At 34.8% G+C, this 24,794-nt stretch overlaps 1 protein-coding gene across 2 annotated transcripts; it reads left to right on the top strand.

The window, feature by feature from the left end:
* The first annotated feature begins 779 nt into the window (after positions 1 to 779).
* Positions 780 to 22,814, top strand: LOC105319148 (uncharacterized). 2 transcript variants are annotated; one of them, XM_066069967.1, is made up of 9 exons: positions 780 to 894; positions 8,324 to 8,832; positions 10,441 to 10,507; positions 13,105 to 13,192; positions 14,064 to 17,355; positions 17,478 to 17,592; positions 17,949 to 18,111; positions 18,850 to 18,931; positions 19,126 to 22,814. In XM_066069967.1, the coding sequence occupies exons 2-9, from the start codon at positions 8,530 to 8,532 to the stop codon at positions 19,285 to 19,287; spliced, it is 4,272 nt and encodes a 1,423-aa protein (XP_065926039.1). In that variant the 5' UTR covers positions 780 to 894; positions 8,324 to 8,529; the 3' UTR covers positions 19,288 to 22,814. The 2 variants fall into 2 exon arrangements, with proteins under 2 accessions (XP_065926039.1, XP_034328269.2); XM_034472378.2 differs by having other exon boundaries at positions 853 to 1,086.
* Positions 22,815 to 24,794: the final 1,980 nt, after the last annotated feature.

Raw genomic sequence — 24,794 nt, 5'->3', positions numbered from 1 at the left:
AAATGCCCAAAGTCCAAGCTCCCAGGTGTTAAAATGGTTCTAGCACTCAAACTTTGTCTATTAAAAATGCCTTACTGAAGCATTGTAAACATTAAAATCGGAAAAATAGTTTCATTTGACCAAAATCGTGACCATGCCCGGGCTTTAAAGATAAAAACTATTTTACAGGCACGTAGCATCAGGGGGGCCAGGGGGGGCCTGCCCCCCCCCCCCCCCCCCCACACCATTTTTTCTCGCAGCAACAAATTTTTTAAAATTTACAGATAAAAATTTGAATTATCATGGAGTTGGCCCCCACTTTTTTGGGAGCATTGAAGTAATATACTACCCCCCCCCCCCCGGTTTAGGATTTTGAAGATTTTTGAAAAGTTGAAATTTCCCTTTTTTTTCTATTTTTTTTTTATTTTTATTATTTTTTTTTCTTGTCAAGATTTTTTTGATGAGTCTGGCCCCCCCACTTTCAAAAACGATGCTACGTGCCTGTAAATTTAAGAATAGTTCATGAATCGTTTCGTTATAACTATAATTTACGATTTGTAACTTATAGATCATAATCTAATTTGCAGTCTAAAAACCTAGTTTATCAAGTGTGAAACTATGTTTGTAAATAAGCGGGAAACTGGCGTTGCCACGCAGTCGGTGCGAGCCTGTGTCTGCTCATGCAGAAAAACACGAAAGTAGTTCCCCGAGTTTATTAAATGTGCGCATGTAGTGATGTAAGATAGAAAAACATTAACATTTAATTCAAACATAAATCCATGTAATTTAAAAAATAAATCGTTTGTGCTTTATATTTAAAATGCTTTTTAATAGAATTTTGAATTAAGCTTTTAAAGGTATATTTTCTCTAACGAGTAGGTATATCCGGCGAGAACCTGGAGGAACAACCTCTGGGTAAAATTCAGTGTTGTCTAAATTTTTTTTATGCCTTCCTCTTTGGTATATCAGTAGATAAATGTAGTTATGTAGCTCAGCATTGTGGAGACAGTGTTCGCACCGAAAAAGGTTCACATGCGAAGAACTGTATATCAGTGACTGTCATGAGAGTTGATTGTTGAACGTTCCCCCATCGTCAAAAGTTCCGGGGTAAGTCCTCTTAAATGGATCTTTGTTGACATTTAGAAGAGTTTACTCTCTTTCAATGATCTTCAAAAATACCATCTTATCATTAGATCTAAGCCCTTACTCAAAATTACCTTAATTATTGTGCAAAGGAGGCGGTGTCGAGTGTCGACACGGATGTCCTCAAATCGTGAAGGATCGTCAATTTTTTTTTTTGTTTAGCTTTGATTAACACTGATGAAAGTTGACAATCATTCTGTTTGAAACGAAATGACAAATTTTCTTAGTCTGTTCACCAAAATTTGAAGGGTAAAAAGAGAAATGTGAAACATGAAAAATGTTTTGCGTCATGCAATAGGCCTATGTAAGGGAGGTTACTCGTATACCTGTCAAAATATAGTCAATGAACTGAAGGTTCAGTAATTAGGTCATTTTCCAGAAAGAACTGCTTCTTATTTCTGTTCTTAAGAATCTTATCCAAATCAAGTTGTGATCATAAGGGAAATTTGATTGTCACTTGTTCAAGCATGAGTTTAATGAGGGATATTTGGACCTATTTTTCATATTTATAAGGGTTTCGGTGGTTCTTTCTGAAAATGAATAAGCGTCACCTGATCAGTTAAACTAATATGTCTAGTTGGAATTAATCAATCGATATCATCAAAATCATTAAAAAAAATTTAGACCTAGTAGTTTAACTTTTTTGATTGCATTTTGATTGGAGAACTTAAAGCTGAGTAATGAAATTACTTAAAGAAATGACTTAATAATGAAGACTACTTATAACAAACATGGTTAAATATTCCTTTTTGTTAGCTCACCTGAGCTGAAAGCTCAGTTGAGCTATTCTGATCAAATTTTGCCTGTCGTCTGTCTGTCTGTCCGTCCATCTGTAAACTTTTTACAGTTTGAACTTCTTCTCTAAAACCTCTTGACCATTTTCAACCAAATTTGGCACAAAGCATCCTTATGGTAAGACAAATATAAATTACAGAAATAAAGACCGAACTTTATTGGTGTTTCTTGCTGGAAATGAACAAGCGTCACCTGAACAGTTAAACTAGTCAGCATTAATAAATGGATATAATCAAAATCGTTAAAATAATATAGACCTAGTAGTTTAACTGTTTTTTAAAACCAATACATATATAAGAATTACCTTATGGGATCTATACAAGAGATTATTTATAAAATTTATATTTTCCTCTATCTTTATTTTATACATCTTCGCTAGCCAAGGGTTTTCGGTCCACATGTTTAGGGGCTACGACTTTTCGTGACCTAATGTTAAAGACGTTTCGAGACCCGGACGTTTCGGGTCCTGGATCTTTTGGGACTTAGAATAAGATTTTTTGGGACTTGATGAAAGGCTATGATGAAAGATGTAACTTAGCTGCATAATTAATCCATGAAGCCGTATTATTATCAATTTTTAAAAAAGAATGAATAGTAACATGGCATACTATCCTTTGCAATGCGGGTCCGGTAAAAGATAGGTGAGATATCGATCCTTATCAATTTTTGTCCGAGTGATCTGTAAAGTGTCTGTAAACATGTAACATGCAAATGAAAACCAGGAAAAACATTTTTTTTTTGCTAACTTGCGTTGAGTCATATTACTGAGTGAAACTATTTTTTCCCAAAAGAGCATTTTGTCGACGAAAAAAATAAAGGGTACAGGAGTCTGTACCAAAAAGGGTCAAGTTAATAACCCCCGACAGTAATATTAACAGTTGATCTATTATACGGTTACCTCAGCCGTAATTTGATATATTTACTAGAAATATCCAAGGAGGGATCGGGGCTACCGATAATTGTTATAAAATCAATCAAATCACACCTTTTAGCCTGACCTGTGTATAGGTGTACCCAGATGTTAATTATGAGGAGACTATTGAAGAGATCCCCCAGCTGTCAACACACACGCGTTATTATCTACTTAATATATTTCCTATTACTCGTCATTGTTCAGATTAGTTATACTAGTTATCATGGTTATAACAAAGGTCATCGTCGAAAATTTGCTTACGCTAACTGACCTTTAGGCCTGCATACATGTAAATGCACAATAAGAATAAATTTTCTTTTTAAATCAGAGCTTTTATTTGTATTCTCTTTATCAAAAATTAAAAAGAACATAAAAGGTTGAAATAAACATGTTTTATCAATCACTATCATGATTAAGTACTTTAAACATGCACGCACGGTACAATTTACCATTTCCTTTGTTTTTTTAAGTTTTATCTATAAGATTTATTTACACACACAAAAAAAATTACATTGAACATGGATTTAAATGAATTTAGCATTAATTTTATACAAATCCCAAAAAATCTTATTCTAAGTCCCAAAAGATCCAGGACCCGAAAAGTCTTAGTCCCTAAACATCTTGTCAGGTCACGAAACCATTGGGTCCCGAAACATCTTGGTCACGAAACGTCTAGAATTCCTTCCCATGGACCGAAAACCCTTGGCTAGCGAAGATGTATTTTATATGACTATTTCATATTCTGGTTATGATTTCTTTAGGGCACATTTTCTCCAAGAGGAAACATACCCTAAGTTTATATAGGATAAGTTTTTTCCTGGGTATGTTTTTTCCCGGGTACGTTTTCTCTTGGGTACATTTTCTCCTGACACCTTCAGGAGGTTGGGCACAACCTACTATTTGTGGTTTTATTTTCATTTGGTGATCTAGTTTGTATAGCTTGTATTGTACCCCTATTAAATAAAGCAAAGTAATGTAAATAAAATTTTATTAATTTTTGAGTATGAAAAAGGGCATTGCATACATGTGATAAGTTGAAGACCCTAAAAAAACTGTACAGGAGCATAAAAAGTACTCGGTACTGGAATATTGGTGAAAAAATGTATGCTTCCTATCAAAAAATAATAGAAAATATGGAACAAAATACTGCTTAAATTCTTCTGATATTAAAGGTAACATACTAGTATGTAAATCAAAAAATATATATTGTCTCAAATGTTGTATCGAAATGTTGCAGTCAAGTTTTACATGCTCTGAATTTCTTCATATATAAACACAATATTCTCATGAATTGTTTAAATTAGCTAGTTTTGATGATGGCTTGTAAAAGTTAAAGTTACAAGCTTTGGTAAATGTGAGTTGATTGGTTAGCTGCAGTTACCAATCTGTTAAGCACCTGGAAAGGTTAAGAATGGCTAAATTGGCAGCATAGCCAATTATATTTGTCTATCACTGTGCGACCTGCAAATAACATTTCAACATTTTCAGCATCTTCTATGAAACTGCTATGAGTATCTTGCCCAAATTTGGTGTGTAGCATTATAAGGTGGAGGGGAACATATTTTGTGAGATTTGTGACCCTCATCCCCACCTGCCATAAATTTTGGGTAAAACTGTTGAAATTGACACAATTTTTGAAAATCTTCTATACTTCTTTACATTCAGCAGACAAACTAAGCATATGATTATGATAAGCAAAATTGTGAAACTTATGGCCCCACGGTCAAAAGGGTAGGACGTCAGTAGTCAAATAATAAAAATTATTTCTTTAAAAAAAATTTCCTCTTTCCTACTGGACATACAGTAAACAAACTCAGCATATACAGTAAAACACACTTACCGGTATAGCGAAGTGCCAGGGACTGGAGATTTATATTTATAAGTTAACAAGTTATAAAGTCTCAGGGAAAGAAAATAACTACGGTGAAAGTGTCAATTCATTATAAGCATGTTCACTATAACTGTGTTTTACTGTAGTTGTGAATGAGCTAGAAAATCTCAACTCAATCAGGGAAATTAGGACCCAAGGTCAAGAGTACTGGTGTCAGGGGTATGGGCTCTAATGGTAATTTATTGAACATGCATCTACTTCTCTAAAAATCTTCTTCTTTACAACTGGGCATCAAGCAGGCAAACTAAGTGCATGGTTAAAATGAGGAAGTCTAAGCGGTCTAAAATTTTTAATTTCCTGGTTCCACAGTCTGGATACTGGTATATGTACTAGGGTGGGGCTCTATTGGTTTTTAGCTCACCTGAGCTGAAAGCTCAAGTGAGCTTTTCTGATCACCTTTTGTCCGTCGTCCGTCTGTCCGTCTGTCCGTCCGTCCGTCCGTCCGTCTGTAAACTTTTTACATTTTAAACTTCTTCTCTAAAACCACTTATCCAATTTCAACCAAATTTGGCACAAAGCATCCTTATGGAAGGGCGAATATAAATTGCAGAAATAAAAGTCCGATCTGTATTCAAAGCGGAGAAAACCTTGAAATTGTAGAAAAAGGGGGGTGCATTTTTAAAAATCTTCTTCTCAAGAACTACCGAGGCAAATTCAACGAAGTTCAGCATAAATTATCCTTATGGGAAGGAAAATATAAATTGCAAAAATTAAGTGGTAATTCTGTTTCAAATCTGAGTTATTACGAAAATAATAATAAAGGAAAGGCGTGTTTCAATCAGTTTAATAGGTTCGGGTTCGGCATACAATAAAATGGGTAGACAAGACTTGGCCTGGGTGAAACAAAATATTAGCAGTTATTAATCTGCCAATCTCATTAAAATTTCAGGATATTTGATGGACTAGTATATTTGTATTCGCTGTAAATATTGCTGCAAAATAATGCGTATTTGGAATTGACGATTGCCGATCTGCCCCGGCTTTTATTTTGCCACGGCCCGGGTTTGCATACCCATTTTACCAAGACTCGTATTCCATACTTCTAAAACGAGGTTCTTTGTTTAAAGCAGCCATGACATTATACGAAAAAGGTTCGATCTGACTATGATGAATTTGCTTGTTGTGCAACAGTTCGCGTATGAAGGGAAATTTTGAAACATGCAAAATATATTGGTGCCGATTTTGTGAAATAAATTGAGGCTAGATATTTCAATGCGTTGACAGTTTTCACACATGACGTTGGTGCTAGCTTGTTCTAATTTTCGTTTCGTTTTCATTATTTATGCTTTGTTACCTGGAAACTATCGTCTGTATTTCGTGATTTTTACGTATTAAATCAAACAGAGAATTCGTTAAATCAAACAGTTTAACTGTTTACCTGCGCAAATTAAGCAAAATCTGATGTAGGGGTAGGTGCCTACTGAAATACAATTTATTCTATCGGTAATTCGGCATTATCTTTTGCGTAATGGCAGATTAATGCAATAGGTTTTGTTGAGATGCTCGGCATTTTCTCGAGTTTATTCAGTTTAAATAGAGTTTGATATCGCTGACGGAAATATGTAGGTATATACATGTAATATATATATGAATAATTTCGAAAAAATAAATTGTGTTCTTTATTTGTTATACATGTAGTGCATGTTTCTTGTGTTTAATTGTTTACAGTTTCTATTTACTAACCATATTTGAGTGTTAAGCTTCGAATTATAAGCAAGATACAAAGATTTGCTCACAATTCTATGTTTGTACACATATCTTAAAAACTAAAGATTAAAAAAGTAAAAAATTTGTCAATATTTATTAAGAAAATTTTCAAAGTCTGTTCTTCCAGAAACCAACGTATTGTAAACTTAACCTTTTTAGGTCACCTGAGGGTGGGGCCACAATGGGGGGTCGAAGTTTAACAAATGAATATATAGAGTAAATCTTTAAAAATCTTCTTCTCAGAAACTAATCAGCCAGGAAAGCTAAAACTTGTGTGAAAGCATCATCAGGTAATGTAGATTCAAATTTGTAAAAAATCATGACCCCCGGGGGTAGGGTGGGGCCACAATGGGAGATTGAAGTTTAACATAGGAATATATAGAGTAAATCCTTAAAAATCTTCTTCTCAGAAACTAATCGGCCATGAAAGCTGAAACTTGTGTGGAAGCATCCTCAGGTAGTGTAGATTCAAAGTTGTGAAAATAATAACCCCTGGGGGTAGGGTGGGGTCACAATGGGGGTCGAATTTTAACATATGATTATATAGAGTAAATCTTTAAAAATCTTCTTCTCAGAAACTAATTAGCCAGGAAAGCTGAAACTTGTGTAGAAGCATCCTCAGGTAGTGTAAATTCAAATTTGTGAAAATCATAACCCTGGGGGTAGGTTTGGGCCACAATGGGAGGTCGATGTTTTACATAGGAATAAACAGAGTTAATCTTTAAAAATCTTCCTCTCAGAAACTAATCAGTCAGGAAAGCTGAAACTTGTGTGAAAGCATCCTCAGGTAGTGTAGATTCAAAGTTGTGAAAATCATGATCCCCAGGGGTAGGGTGGGGCCACAATGGGGGTCAAAGTTTAACAAAGGAATATATAGGGTAAATCTTTAAAAATCTTCTCAGAAACTAATCAGCCAGATGATTCTTTATAATTGTTAAGACTTTGGCCCCAGGACAATTCTTTGGCCTCACGAGAAGGTTCAGAGGTTGATGTACGTTTATATCCCATATATAAACTATTGTTAAGGATCTTTTTGAGAACTGCAATACTCAACATATGATATGACTATAAAATCATCCTGTTAGAAAAGGGACCAATGATTATAAACATAAGAATATCCAGGGGAAAATGGATTTTATTTATACAGGATCTACATGTATTATTGTACATTGTCCAGATAGTTTGTATTATGACTCCATTAAGCTGATTTTACCATACCTATTGTTCCTCAGGTGAGCGATGTGGCCCATGGGCCTCTTGTTATTGTTAGCATGGAACAGTTAACTCTTATAAATAACCCAGTGGTTAGTGGTTCTGGTGTTAGGGAAATGAAGGGTTTATCGGTCATATTGTGGGTGTTTCACTTCTTCTATATAAAAAAATGTGTTCCACCATTGGGCTTAGTTTTCACCCCCCCCCCCCCCCCCAAAAAAAAAAATACACCATTGAGCATCCAGCAGGCAAGTTGAGTAGTGTTTAGAATACTTTAAGTAAAGTTCATTGTCCTGGAAATTGGAAAAAAAAGTTTTCCAAGATAATTCTGTGTCAAGGGAATTTTTTCGCATATTTAAAAACTTGTGGCTTGTTATTAGCCATGTTAACATTAAAGTTCATAGATCCATCCCTAATTTTTGTTCAGCAATGTGAGATCCCTTGAATGAAAGCTTATCAAATTGTCTTAGGCTGTTTAGGCCTATGAGCCCCATGTTTGATTAATGAATGAAAAAGAAAAGAATTGAGAAATAATTTATATCTTTTTCAATTATATTCTCTCCTCATCTCAATGATTTTAGGAAATTGTTCACAGATTTGACATCATTTGTCATTATACTGGCATTTATCAAAGTATCATTTTGTTCATCTTTCAAATCAACTTTATAATTTTACTTTCACAGGATGACAATGGATTTGTCAGGCAGAAAGATGAAGGGATATAAACCAAGAGATAGAATGTTCATGTAAAGCTTTATAAAGCATCATATCTTCCTCGTTAACGACCATGGCCATGCTGCCCCCTCAGAAATCCCTACGTTTATGTCTGTCCTTATGGTTTGCGATTATGGATCCATGTATGGCAAAGAAGCAGTTCTAAACAAATTCCATGAAGTTTCCTGAGCATAAGCTTTTCATGGAAACTGTGCGACTACCGTCGCCAGTTCAGAAATGGTTCGGTCACCAACTGGAGATTCGTGGCATCGACTCCGTCATTTATTCCAGACACATAATTCATCTTCTGCAGCAGGACGATGATGAGATCCATGACTATGTGGACCTCTTTTTCGATTCTAAAGCAGAGAAAAAGCATCAGTATAAGGCTGCCAGATACGACAAGAAGAAAGTCAAGAACTCGGAGGAGCGGAAAAAATCTGCTGCTATTGAATGCTTGCAGGCAGTTTCTGATGAGGTAAAATAACCATTTCACTTTTTGGCTTTGTACTTGATCATTTAGAAGTACATTTATTCTATTTGCCCACTATCTGGTTATTTATATCACATGGCCCACTATCTGGTTATTTATATCACATGTAGTTGTTTATGTTAATTTTGATTCACACATGTGTATGATTTTACTTAACACTCCAGATTTTAGCGAGTCTCGCACATATTGTTCCAAATCTTCAAACGTCTATAATCTGTCTGCATTAAATCATCAGGTTTTTTTATTGAGCCAATTTCAGAATTCTAGAATCAAAATAATAGCCACTTTTCTATTTGTGTGTCTGATATATTTATGGACCATCATAAAAGCTTCCAACAAACACTTATCTCTGATATATGTAGTTTAAAAATTTAGATTGTGAATTATTTTTGTTCAGTGACATATAATTAGTTGTTAATTCAGTTAATGACCATTTGGATTTTGTACGGGAACCTTATTGGTCCAATACTTTGTAGTTTTCATAAAATATAAAGTGATCACACGGTACAGTACTTGAAGGTTATGATATCCATTAAAATATTATTGAGTTCAAACTGCCCAACCTATCAAGGTTAAATAATACCAGGTCATTCACTTTAAGAGTGGGAAATTGTGTATTTTGGTTTCACAAATTAAGGTCTTTATGTTAGTAAAATACAGTGAAATTTTAGGTAAAGTAAAACAGTAACAAACTTGAGTTTTATTGTACAATTCTTTTCAAAATACATGTAGTAATGAAAACATGCTTATAAACTATATATGAAGAATGAAAGACTGAATATATGAATTTAGTTACAAATTCACTATGATGAGATGCCCAGTTGTTCAGTTCTATGCATATAGCTATCAATTTAATCTCATTGAAACTTATGGATACTTTGAGACTCAAGTTCACTCAACAGTCGTATGTTAGAGAATGTCAGGTAAGAAATAGAAAAGAGGAAGAAAAAAATATGTATATAATGAGAGTGTAGGTAACCCAAATTCACAACTTTGATGTGTTAAGATGCTGAAGCTTTTTAGAACAAATGCAAAATAATGATTTTGACCTTGGACTCAAAGGTGAATGAAATATAGCAAATATGCAGAGTGGTTACTTCTGCTGATTTAGCATATATTTGTAGATCGTTGACCCAATGTTATTATTCAGACGCCTTCAGACTGTCCCCTGTTATGTAGAATTTTGATAAAATGGAATTATGTGCATCTTAATGAAGACACTCTCTCCAGGCACAACCATGAAATGATTATGGAAGGGTGGTTTCAGTGTGCCTAATTATAACCACTCCAGTCTCGAGATTCCCCATGTTTTCTGCTCATGCTAGGAATACACAAGATCTTGGCTTTCAGCCAATATGTCCATTGTTGACTCCAGAGGGGGAAAAATGCACTTTGCTAGGTGTATCAAACATGGGTTTTAGTCTCTCCTCACCATGTACCTGAAAAACTATCTTTAAGGGGCCTGTACTCTATGCTGGAAGGTATTAAATGAAGGATCAAATGTTGAAAGTTTTTGGAAGTGGTACACAGATATACAATGTATGTAAATTGTTATTGTGGCAATGTATTGATTTTGAGATCTTTTTTGTACAGGACAATGATATAGAAACTCTTGTGGAAGAATTATGTCACAAACTGAAGAATCTGGAACAACATGATGGTAAGACTTCTTTCCAGTGATTTAAAAAAAGAATAACATGTTAATTAGTCATTAGAAAATATATACACACTAATTAAAGTATTCTTGGAATTTTTTACATCTTCCAAAGAGCAATATAGCTAATGTCAACTTAGTACATATATATAATGAATCTTTGCATGATTAATTAACATGCATCATAACTACGCATTATTTTTCCTTTATTTATTTATTTTTTGGTGGTATGTGTGGAATGTCAGATGATCACATGTTGGGCTTTGTCTTCACAACACACTACAGTATAGTCAGTCGTCATAATGAGGTCACTTCTCTTCTGCTCTATGAAGCATGGAATTCTGCCATGATTCTGAATACTTGATTGACTGATACTGATGTGCTGCAGTGTATTAGTTATTCTCTCTCTCTCTCTCTCTCTCTCTCTCTCTCTCTCTCTCTCTCTCTCTCTCTCTCTCTCTCTCTCTCTCATACCTGTTGCCAGAGTCCTTTAGGCTAATATACACACAAGAAGTCTTGTCATCTGCTAGGCTAAAATTTCTTAAAATCAATAGAATCTTTTATATCAAGAAGATTGTCATATTGTATGTCTATCATAATATTAGCAATAGCTTTGTTATTGATCCCAGAAAGAAAATCCACACCCATTTATGCTTTGTGGTATAAAAAAAAAGATTTTGATAGAATATAATTAATGCATTTATGTGTGAATGAATTACATACATGTATTAGAAATACACTTGGTATGCAAATCAGTTATTAAAAAAGGTATAATCTTATTCCTGGGTCCTGATGTTGTATCAGATGATATTTTGGATCCAACAATGAGAGTGGTGGATCTAAGAGAAGACGCCTGCTCATTGAAAATTGATTTCTTTTTGTAACTCTGTGATGGGTACAGAGACATAGTCATATTTTGTCTGTGGGAAAAGATAGTGTATGTAACATGATATATTTATAGCATAAGTCTATAACAGAGATACCATGAAAAAGATATCATGATAATTACACCGTATGTAGTTTTTGGTGTTTGATATGTGACCTCACAAGGTGAAATGGAGTAGGGAGTGAGTAGACTGTAAATCAAGTACAGGAGATGGAAAGCGATGAATCACTGCTTCTGTTCCCTATTTACTTTAGGGCTTTTGTTTATTTAATTGACAATTTTGACATGCTGCATATTTAACATGTAAAGAAACAAGTGTTAATGTCAGAGTTGAATTAATAGATTCTATGGTAGAAAAAACTTGCAGTTTAATCTTAGGTCTTGATACACCTATGCTTGGTCATTTTAAAATTTATATCAGTAGCTAAAATTGTAAAAATTGTAATGTTGTTACACATCTTGTTCACTACTCTTCTACTCTTTAGAATTGTTTGTATGAGCATTTTGATTGAGGAAATAGGCTACATTAAAGCTCTATTATAACCAGAGCTCTGTATTGTAACATTACAGATCATCACTGCACAATGATTGCACCTTGTCTGTATGGCCTTGATCTTCAGCTTTTCCTACACACAAACACAAGATATTGTTACTTTTCTGACATACTACATGTATCAGACCTGCTGACAAAGCAAAATAGCTTTACTTCCTGAATCTTATTGCTCAAACATAAATAAAAAAGAAGACCAACCAGATACGGTGGTTTCAACAAGTGGAAGTTTTAAGATAAAGATTTTTATATATCTACTATTGCATTGAATGAATTTTTAAAGATAAAAAGCAAAAATATGCATGAGTATTCCTGCACTTTTTAATGTAATTTTCAATGTCAGATGATATAATATGTTTATGAATTCAGTTTTTTAGCCACTTTTGGTCTAATCCCCATTTGTTAAATTTTGGAGTGATTGACTTGTTGTCAAAATCTACTGGTATTCACTAACACATGGAACAAAATGAATTATCAGATCATACAATCTAAGAAATTGTTGCATCTTTTCAAAGAGATGGCATGCAAAATGAAGTTGAAAAAGAGGTTATTTCAAGGGCTCAGAGCTAGTACTATGGAATGATTTAAATTCAGAGGGTCCAAGTTTTGTGAGAGAGTCTGCTTAATCATGCATAACAGTAGAGTTGTCATCTTTATTATGCAAAAATTATGGAGCTAGTAAAGTCTGCTTTCATTATGGTAAAGAAGTAGTAAACTTCATCAATAAGATTTAGTATTGCAGTTGAATAGTTATGTTTGGTTGTGTATAATGCTAAGAGTGTGAATTTTCATATGACTGTTAACTGAAGTAGTTCTGTTTGATCATGCATGACTCTAGAGAGGTAGATTTTAAAATTAAAGAGATTTATAGGGCCTTCTGAAATCAGAATCATGCATGATGTTTTGACAATCCACACACTGCACAGCGCCACTCGAATGGGAAAGAGTACCGGTACCTGAATAACTTATTCTGGTTTTACATCTTGTTGCTTGAATTACTAGATTAAAGTTATCTTGTTCAGTCTCGTGCAGTCTTAGGTTTCATGGAAGTATCCATAGTCCAAACTTTAACAAAAAGAACTGGCTATTCTGCTTTGTATTAATATTGTCATTAAGCACAGGTACATTTATAAACTTGCATAACAATTGCAGACTTTTTATTTACAGAAGGCAATGCTACGAACAGCCAAGTGGCGACCACCAGTTCATCCGAGAGTGATTCCAGCAGCTCAGAACTTGAAAACCCAGCTGAAAGGTAAAACAACCATCTCTGAAACATTTTCACAGATCTAGCAAACTCACTAAAAACTGTTTAAATTTAATGTATATTTGATAATAGTATGAATATGCTTAGCAAAGTAGTATTTTTTTCGCCTCTCTATATAGACAAGCATGAAAACAAATTTCAAAGAATCAGGGTATTGTTAAACTCATCATTAAAGATAAAAAGTATTTCTCATTATATACCCTACAGTATCAAACGTATACATTCTGCAATAAAGGTTAAAAATAAATTCCAACCTACTGACCTTACTTTTTTTCAGCATGAAAGCGGAAACAAACCATTATCTTTTTAGGCCTTAAAATATGATGTTTTTCTTTATTTGTAAAAAATATAAGCAAAATTTGATTTTGACCTTACAGTGTAGGCAAGTGATAATCATTTTTTTTATCAGTGTGTGACAAGTGCTAAGTAAAGGTATCATTTCATAGCTTTATATCTGACATAAACAAACACTGTACAGGTTACAAACCTGTTTTAGACAAAGGTAATACATGACACACAAGCCTTCAAAATGTCAGAATTTGCACTTTTTGTATTAAACTCCATAGGGTTTATGAAAGATTGCCTTAATATTTAGGCACATGGAAACACCTTTGGCAAGAACTTGAATAAGGTGATGAATCGTTTTGTCAGACTTTTGCACAATGTGCATATCTTGAAATTTTATTCATAAATATACTTTGAAAAAAAAAAATGATTTATATATGTAAATTACATTTAGATTGATCTCTTCTAATGCCCCTGTTCTTAAAGGTTATTAATCAGGGTATTAGTATTGAATTTTCAAATACATTGATTTTCACACTGTGATATTTATGTGACCTCTTTTCTTGTCATTCAGATATTATGCCGCCTTCCCTGCCCTACATGGAAAAGATCAAAACAGCACTCCCAATGAATCACAGAGTGTTTGGAAAAACAATCCAATCACAAAACCAAAAGCTGACCAAACAGGGGAAATAGAGGCTGAGTCAAGTCAGGAGGAACTTCATCCAAAACATAACCAGCAAGAGCAGCTATCACCCAAAACCCTGAACAGGAAGAAGAAGAAGCAGACTGTTAAAAAACTGCATGCGAAAAGAACACCATCCAGAAAAGACGATAGCTGTTACAGAGTTTGTCGTTTTCTGAGTTTGCCAAATGGAAGTCTCAATATTGAAAATCCTGCCACCCAGGCCCATTCTTTGCAGGACCAGGAGCTCTGTTCTCAAGTGGAAACTATGCTGAAAGAAATGCTCTTGCAGAAAGAAGAACAAGCCTTGAAAATGCCTAGTCCTGAGGGAAGAATGAGAAAGACATTATTTGTTGGAGATACAGCTTGGGAAAATAGTCCAGAGGGAACCGATGGGTCAGTGAGTCCAGAACTTCAAGAGGATGATTCCTGGTACACTCAGCCGATAGATATCTTGTTTACATCTGAGGAGCCACGGCAACGTTTGTACAAAAGAAACAACAGCAGTTCAGCGTCACCTTACCAACAAAGATCTGGAAGCATCAGTCCCATTAGTCCCAACGACAGTCTCAACCAGCAATCTCTCAATGAATCCCCGAAAGAAAGTCAGTTTCTTTTTCCTTACTCTTCTTCAGATACCAGTGAGACTAAGAACTGCTTCCCTCCTGATCCGACCTTTTCTCTGTTCAACCAATCAGAGCCAAAAGCAATACCATCTCAAAACTCTGATTTGAATCCAGATATGTCTGGGTTTCCTGTCCTTTCTCCCTTTGACAACCTTCCACAAGCAGCACCTTCAAGTGAGAGGGAAGAAAGATACAGAGCAAACAGTTTCACAGAAAACATTTCTAACAGCTTGAGTTTGACAACGGTCAGTGACTTGGAAGATATAAACAAAGGAGTGGATGATCTGGATTTTGATATAAATTTGACATCTCCTGACAATTTGTTGGATCACCAGTACATGGAACAGTTTATGAATACAGCTAATGACCAAGAGGTATACTATTGGGATAACAATTTGCAGAGTTTTGATGGATTTCTACCATGGACGATGGCAACAACTTGGCCATCTAAAGTATTGGTGGACGATTTAATGCCAGTTGTTAGTTGGGAAGAAAGATATGAAGGCTATTCAGCAGATTTCTACAATCATTTAAAACTTGGAAAAATCTGGCAAGTCTGGGATGTGAATTATCAGAAGATAACAGGAGCCTACTGCAGTCCCTGGAAAAATCTTCTTCAAACCTGCTGGAGTGACCATGGATTGTTTGGAATGTCTAATCACTGGAACCCTGACACACATAGACAACAGGCAGACATCTGGGGAAATTATGGCATATGTTCGGAATCTACCTCTTGGGGGGATTACGGAAAATTGAAAGATTCTTATCAACAGAGCTGGTTGGATGAAGGCCCAGGCACATTGGAGACCCCTGATGACCGTATTCTACAAGAGGATCCATGTAATCCCTTGGTGATGGTTGATGTAGATCAAGATTCGATGGTTTGCCAACTTGAAAACCAGAACAGTGAGCTCATTCCTCAGATCCAGTTTGATCTTGTCTCTGAGACAGGAAGCGAGTATGATAATGTCCTTTCAGACGGAGAAAATGATCAACTTAGCAACAGTGAGGAGGAGCAGAGCTACTGTAGGAGTGTCTCCTACGGGGATTTCCAGACAATGTGGTCCATGGTAGAGCATTCAACTCCAAAGAAATTCAACCTGTCCCAAAGTTTTGAATTGGTTCCTTCTGAACGATCAGCATTTGTTGATGTTGTACCCAAGAAGATTCATCATGTCCAAAGTGAACCCAATTTAGTAACGCAAGAAAGAGATTCTCTGTCAGCATCTGTAAACAAAAGTCGTAGCTGTAAATCTGACTCAAGCTCTCCAGAAGAACATTTGTACTTTTCTCAGAAGACCCACTTTCAACCAATTCAGTCACCAGTTGCCCAATACACAGGTTCCACTTACAACCTCAGAGACCTCTTTGGGGGTTATGCACCATCAAAGACGCCATACCAGAAGTTTCAGAAAAATACGTATGATGAAGCTGATGATGATGAAGAAGAATTGTTTGTTCCTATGTTCAAGATCCGAAAAGATCAAGATAAATATATACAAACAAGTGAAAGTTTAGACAATTGTGCAGAGGATAAAGATTCAATTGAATATTACAAAAATCAAGCAGATTTTCAAGAGTTGGAAAATGGTGGACAGGTCTTTGATTTGTTTGGATATGTTGATAATTTAACAGAGTGTTTGGAATCAACCCCTCAAAACCTGTTGGATTGTGTGAACAATTATGTGGATTCAGGATATGAGGATATAGATCAGCCTGTTCAAGATAGAGAGGAAGCAGACAGAAGTGGCTTTTATGGAGTAGGCATCTTTGAGAAGAAAAATAGGGATCCTTGGTCAATAGAAAACTTTCAAACTAAGAGTAACAGAAGTTGTGGAGAGGGATTCAGTATTGGGGGAAATTGGCAGTCCAAGATAAGTGCACCTGTAAATGAAAATACACTGAAGCCATCGGATGAATCAAAACATGGTCCTTGTTCTTGTGGGAAGGTTGCAGATTTTGAAAATTGGGAAGAAAATACAAGCAAAATTGCTTGTGTATGCAAGCCTCCTGTTCACCGCTGGGTCATTCAGGAGGCTTGGGGCCTGAACCCTGGGAGTGGAGGCGAAATGGAGGCCGCCACTAAACACAGTATATGGAGCAGCGGATATGAAGATGGAGCATTTTCTGAAATGTTTTACTATCCAGGGCAAGATGAAGAGTCTGTATCAGAGCAGTTTAACATGGAAGGAAATTCTTCCTCAAAGGTCGAGGAGCATTCGGAAGAAAATGAACTCAACCTCTTTGAGTATAATCAGGATTTGGTCAGTGATGAAAATGAAGGCAACTGCAGAATGGGAAGTGAGAAGATATCTGACCAACCTAATTCATACCAAGCAGAATTCGATCCTTATGGCCAATCTTTTATGGAGATGACATCATATTTTAGGGATGATATTTCTGATGCTAGCAAGGCCAGACCTGATCAGCAGTGTGTTGGCCAGTTAGGGAAAGAAAATCATCCACCTTCTAAAAATGAGTCTGACATTGTCAAAGTAAAGTTGGTCATCAAGAAAGGAAAGAAGAAGCAAGACTTTGAGAATCTAGATACTCATGTAAGTGCTATTGACAAGTAAACAAAATTGAAAAATTATAATTGCGTTGTTTTGTTGCAACTTCATGTACAACGAACTATTTTACATTGTTTTGTTTATGTGCCTCTTTCATATATTTATAGCCACCTCTGTTCAAGCCAATGCCTGTTTCTGCTGTGTATTCATGTGAATTGGAGCATGCTTGGATGAATAATATGGAGGTGGAATATCTCTTCCCTCAATCCTCTAGCAGTAAGGGTAAGCTCGTGTTAAACTGTTCTATTTTAATGATATTCTGATTATTAATAAAGTTTTTATTGTGAGCAAAATTAAGAATTTAATGTAATCAATCAACAGAATGTGCATAGATCAAGGGGTTTAAAATGTTTGACCAGTAACTGAAGAAGTCAGCAATTAAAATGCTGGGGTATTGAGTCCTTGCACAAGACACTTTTTCTGCATTGTTTCGGTCCATCTTGCTAAAATACTGCAGGATTTAGTGTCCTATTCAGGCAGATTCAGAACTTGTATCTGAGCGGAAGTTTATTTCTAGGATCACATTGATTTTGATAACGTTAGACAACAAGCTGTAAGTAAACTGTTTATAATTGTAGGGAAGAAAAAGCCCTGCACCTTTTTCTTGGAGGGAAACTGTCGACGCACAGACTGCAAGTTTGCCCATGATCTGTCCCACATCACCTGTCGCTTTTGGGAGGAAGGAGACTGTTTCAAGGGAGAGTTATGTCCCTTTCTTCATGGATACAGTCCTTATAAAAGGTGAAGAAGAATTAATATCATAAGGAATATCAGAAATAGAGAGAGAGAGAGAAGAGATTTTTAAAAGCAGTTGCTAAAGAACTATATATGATATTAGTCAAATTCGCCCCCCATAATTCGCTATTTTTAAAATGATTCAGGTACATTAATTTGTTGTGTTAATTTATAAAAGAGTTGATATAAAATATGTTTTTCGCCTATTTATTTGATTTATATGCACTCACTGGCAGTATATGACGTCAGAAGTGACGCTATTTTTATAATTCAATCAAAATCAGTCAAAAATAGACATTTTTTTTATCTTTTTTCGAATGGGAAATATAGAGCGACTCTTTGAACAAGAACGAACTTTTTGTCACTTATAAGTATAGGAGAGATACATCTTTGGTGAAAATATTTTGTTTGTTCAAGCAGTCGCTCAATGTTTCCTTAAAGAAAAACTGCTTCAAAACAAGTTGTTTTTTGCTAGAAATGAGAAAATGGCGGGAAAAGGTAAACTTTATGATGTCATATTATTAAATTGTGGGCACTAAAATCAAAATGAAAATTATGAAAAAACTTCAGATGTATATTTGTACAAATAAAACAAAGAATTACAGTAAAATGACAATGTTCATTTAAGGGGGCCATTTTAGGCTCAAACCAAATATAGTCCTTTGTGGCTATATTAAAGACAAATAATTTTTTGTAACAATAATATGGATGGATATCATTTTACTCCTTTATCATTTATTTTAGACATGTTTCTGAAAGGAAGGAGTCAAAGCAATTTCATTTGGAAGCAGAAGATTTCCCCAACTTGACAAAAAGCGAATCCAAGGTATTTGAGCAAATGAAAGACTTCACTAGTTAACATTATTTTCTCAATATTCTCTCTCCTCCATGAAGGCATCTTCTTATGATTATAATAAGCATTTTTCTATCAAATGTACATGTAATATTCACTAGGGTAAGTAACCCAGAACCAAATCAATTGCATAATGGTGTTTTGACACATAATTCATATTTTACTAGAAAGATCGAGCCAAGAAAGACAAGTATCACAAACTGAACAAATACAAGGCTTCTAAGACACAGCTTAGGACACAGATCAACAAGAAGATTCAGAAAAATAATGGCATCCAAGAATCAACAGCAAGCCTCTCCAAGAAATTAAAGCAAAAGGGCTCACAGTGAGGAAAAGTTGAGGGGGTGGTACGGGGACCCAATGAATGGAGGGTCCCCATAAAGATTGTGAAAAGAGGACCCTGTTTGATGGAGGATCAGCTCTCAGCTGTTGTCTTCATTAAAGTATGGGCTTGTGTAGAATCTAGTCAAAAGTTTTTTGTGCAAACAGAGACTAGTTGTCTTGTTTCTTTCGAAATAAGCAGATTGCACCCCCACAATTTTTTAAAGGTAAACCAAAAAAGGGGAAACCTTGGCTACCCTTTTTTTAAATGAAATTTTTTTTATCATTCATTTTTCTTTTGATTTAAATTCCTGGTAACAATTTGAATATGTTTGAAACTACTAATATGTATTAACAAATTTGACCAGATTGGCAAAAGTCTTTTTAGCAACCAGACATTGCAAAGCTTATACAATTACATCAACATGTTAACAGCATAGCAGATTATCATTAATAGATGATTGTGATGTATTGTTTTTGACACGTTTACAAAATTTTAAGTCAGTTGCATAAGTAAAACAAAGAAAATCCTGTTTCATGAAGATAAAAAAAAAGATCTGAAATACTTGATGTTTATGGCACTTGCTGTAAACATTTTTTTCATTTCAGGACTTAAATAAGTTTGGAGTTTCTTTTTGTACGGTGATTCAAAAAGAGTAGAAATATGTTGAAATAATTCGGAAAAATCAGAAAATCTGGGGAAAGTGGCACCCAATGTTAGTGGTATAAGTCAGCATCAATACCCCAGATTTATTTTAAAATGCATGATACATGTCATTTGAATAATGTAGCCTTTCATATGTGTACCAAAATCTCCTTAATCAATCTACCTACAAGTGAACTCTGATTTTATTGTACATTTACCTGAGAAAACTGACGTAATGATGCTTAATTCTTCAAAGTGAAATGGTAGACAAAGAAAATGTTCATTTTGTATATATGTACATATATATAGAAGTCCCAATCACATTTGTTTCCATGGGATATGAACAAAGAAACTGACCCACGTGTGAGAGAAACTTATTGAAGGCAACTCAAAATTTATAAAAAACAGAAAAAAATCTTCAGGAAAATTGCTGAGAAAAAGATAGAGATTGATTGAGTGAAAATGTGTGACTGTGTTTGTGTGTTTTAGTACCTGAACATGAATATGCCTGATTTATGAGATATGAAAGAGTTTTATCGAATGACTGTGTGTAAAAGCCTGAAGTGTCCACATGATCCTGAAAGGTGTGTGAAAGAGGAACATTGAAAAAAAAATGATTCATGAAATGCTAAAAATGTTACTAGTACAAGTTCAGAGTATTAAGGTATTGAGCAAAAATAGATTTTGTAGTTAAATGTTGTAAAAAGGTTAGAAGAAAGTTTTTTTTCTTTCTTGCAAAATAATCAATAAAGATTTGATTATTACGGGTAGTTTACCAGAAGTTTAGTAACTACATGTAATTCCAATGAAACCTGTGAACTAAAAATTTGATGATTTTTTTTTGTTCAAAAGAATGGGTAAAAGAATGCGAATGAAATAAGGGTGTTTGAAAATGAATGTGTTGAATGTTGCAACAGAGGGTCCCAAGTCTACCAGTAGTGGGTAATGTACACTGAATTAGAAAGTGGCTGAGTCGCATCACAACTTGTATGTACAATTCTCACTCAGCCTCTTAAAGGAAAGTCAAGTTTATTGTTTTGTGATGACTTTGCCTATTGTGTGAATGTGTGATATACTGTAGAAATTGCCAACTCTGGGCTGGCTCTATTTTGTTATTTCAGAGGTCTGTAAATGTTTTTTGTTAAAAGAACATTTAACTACCGGTACATGTTCTATTATATGAATAGAAACATTGTCCTTACTTCTTTGTGCACACTGTTTGGACTGTGTTCACAGTGTAGTTTGGTATGTTGAAGATGAATCATATGTAGTAGCAAGTTACAAGGCAGATACAATTCTTTCTACAACCAGTTATCTGCTACAGACAAACATGTGATGGAATCTGTACATGTTACACTCTCTAGTTTATTGGAAGGAGGAATATGTGTATGCTCTAGTATTTTCATGTTTTTTGAAAACTCAGATGTTAAATCTCTTAGTTTTTGCTGTAAAAATATGTCAACACATTCATTTGTTAGCTTTAGAAATATTTCAATACTTTCTTTAATCTGTCTCTCCTCCTCCTGACTTTTTTGTGTTTATATATACCTGGATTTTCCAAAGCTCAGTTCTATAGTTTAATACTAGAAGCTTTTGCCTCCCTTGTAGTGAATATAATTGACATGTAAATTCCAATCTGTTCTAAAGGTGAAAGAAAGATTCGTCTTTTAAGATGCTGAACTTTCATTGATGATACTATAAAACCTTGTCATTCGTAGAAAGCCTAGTAAAGTCCAGCATGTACAATGAATAATTTGAAATCACCTTACTATCATAGTTATGGGTCTGTTATTGTCTTGCATTCTGCAGTGCTGAGATGAGTAAATATTCTTTGTTTAAGCCCTATCTACTGGGGCATCCATACCCCAGGAGATATTCATTGTGCATACAAAGTCATCAAATTCACTGTTTTATCACTAAACTAAGGAAAAAACAGAAAGAAAAACCATCATTATTAAATTTCATTCATTGATAATTATTGATGGGTTTTTTTCCTTGGCATGTTTATTTATTTTTAGATTCCTTGAATCCTCTTCATTGATATTCATAAGCATATTTTTCTTTTGCTTTCATTCCAAATGTTTATGACATAGAACCATTTATTCACCCAAATTCATGTTTTATCCAAAACTTACCTAAAGTTTGGCTCCAAATTATTTATGAAAGTAACAAAATTTTATTGATTTATTATTTAACATAAAGTCATCATTGCCTTTATTTAAATCATATAATATGGTCATTTTTTTGTTTTGAAAAGAGAAAAAAAAATTGCTAAAAAATAACCCCAGAACAAGTTTGCAGTAGCTTTGTCAATTTTTTGTTTTAAGACATATGTAAAGATACAGTGTGTGTAGTCTAAAATTAGTCGAAATTTTAACAACTTTTTTTTCTGTGTTCACACATGTCGGATAAAAATACATCGTGGAATCCTTACGCCATTTAAAGGAATATCAATTTACAAAGTAAGCACTAATTAAAAGAGTATAGCATTTGCAGATTTTCAAACTGTTTTTCTTGTTGAAAGCAAGTTCAAACTCTTTTAAATGCAGATTGATTAGGAATAAATGTTGTGTTAGAATCTTTTACTTTACTGAGAAGTAAATAATGTAATGATGGTGCAACTCATCATTGAAAGAAATAGTTAATGAACTAATTGAGAAATCTTTAAAAAAAAATCAACTACAAAGATCTGAATACACTGAACGAATTTGGCTTTTTTTCCATCTTTGTCATAGCCATACAATCTACAGTTGTAGACCATTATTTAAACATTTTGAGGTGTGTGTTATTACCATACTTGGCAACACTAATGTTTTACATTTCTGAGTAAAGGTAGTATATTGTACACCTGAAGGTTATCTTTACGGAAATAAAGTGGATGGAAATAAATGAAGTCTTTTTGTTGTTCTTTTCTGTAATTAGGTCACTTGAGGTACTTAGACTAGGGTATGGATAATCCGAGATTCCTTTGACTCTAGCTCTTCTCTTTATATGAAATTATTGTTTTCATGCATAAGTAATAAAAGTTGGGGAGCAACAGTCGACTGTCGAGTTAGGATTAAGGCTTGAAATGTGAACATGAGTTAGTCCACAGGCTATTGTGATCAGGTGATCTACGGGCAACCGTACTCGGGTGACCGCCAAGGCCTGTAGGTCTCTTCTTTTTTTCTCACTAAAGTGTCTTCAAATTCTCATTTTTTTTTTAATTTTACGTCAATTCAAATCAGCTGTTAATGTTGACATGATAGTGATGTGATTTCACAAAAAAGGTGTCTCTATTAGCGATCAAAGCCGTCACTGGTGTTGTACTGGTAACAAATTAGTTTAAAACTGTTCGAACATTTGATCGGAAGCCAACATCAGCCGTGGATTTTGTAGATCTGATCGACCTTTCCACGACTCATTACGAACGTGTTCGATACACGAGATTTAGATTCGCTGAAAAATTAGCTCTCTCAATTATACCCCACGCAACGAAGTTGCGAGGGGTACATGTATAATGTTTTGACCCGTCAGTGAGTCGGTCCCGTTTTTTGTAAGCGGAACTCCTCTTAAACCGTTAAACATCGACGGACAACCCCAACAATCTTTTACGTGATTGATAGAATAACAATAGTAGGTGTCAGACCAAAAACTTTAAAAATTTATCAACAAAAAGAGAGAATCTCTGTCAAGAAAATAAACGAAACAACCAATAATTTTGCAGAGGAAAGGTAAATATCTAGAAAAATTCGCGTCCAACCGGCACGGAGAAATACATAAAGTAAAGCAAGACAGCGCAGCTTGGCCGAAGATAAATGTAGTAAATAAGATACATGTAATCCAAAATAGCGATATTTGGCTATATGTATATTATGGCTTGGTAATTTTGTAATCTAACACGAAAAAAAAAATAAGAGGTACATCGATCTTCCTCTTAGTAGGGAAAACAGAAAATCAGAATCATTTTACAAATGAGACAAACATCTGACGACAAATTGTACCAACTGGACAGTAAAGTACGATAAATTATCAGCAAACTAGGGACATACTTACCGGAATTCTCCTTAGACATTCAAAGAAATAAAAAAACCGACCGCTGTGGTAACAGCCGAATACCTTAAAACAGGTAGGTGTTACAACCACAAACTTTACAAAGACGGCATGAGCTGCTATTAAAAGTTGGCTAAAGGAAATATCAGAACAAGGTAAAAAGGATTGCTGGGAAGATCCAAATAGCACAACATCCACAGTAGGAAAGTCGGTGTTGGTATTTCCACAATATGTATATCAACAACTACCATGTGTTTCGCAGTGCATTTCATTCCCAACAACTATATCAACCCTAAAACCTGAATTCACCGACAACAAACGGCAAATCTGCTTAAAATAAGGACGAACATGTCAGAAAGATGTTCAATATAACTTTCTACCAAAAAACAACGAAAAAATCAACATCTCACTTACCACCAACACACAGGCAGGAAACGCTGAACTTAACCCTCGCTCGAAAAATGCAAGTGTATATCCACGCGGTTTATGCAAAGTCCCCGTAACTTGGAACTGCAAATTAAACATATGATACCACAACTCGTGTATCGAGCTCTGTACCGAAGACTATGAACTCTTACAAAGATCTAATGTACAATATATGGCTCTGCAGCAAATGCAAGACCATAAACGTCAACACTTTACATTCAGAAGCTACGAATTAGAAAAATAAAATGATAGTATATTTGAACCAATATCTGACTTGGATATCACCATCGAATCATTTAGTTCTCTATTCAGTCCTTTCAGGGCAAGCAGTCCGATATGTCAGTCCACTCAACATCAAAAGCATAATGTCATACTTGCAGTATCAAACCAGAAAGATCACAGCTAAACGGC

Source organism: Magallana gigas, chromosome 8 (assembly GCF_963853765.1).
Source record: "Magallana gigas chromosome 8, xbMagGiga1.1, whole genome shotgun sequence".
NCBI classification, from domain to species: domain Eukaryota; kingdom Metazoa; phylum Mollusca; class Bivalvia; order Ostreida; family Ostreidae; genus Magallana; species Magallana gigas.
The sequence above is the reverse complement of the archived record's forward strand: the minus strand, read 5'-3'. Positions and strand labels throughout refer to the sequence as shown.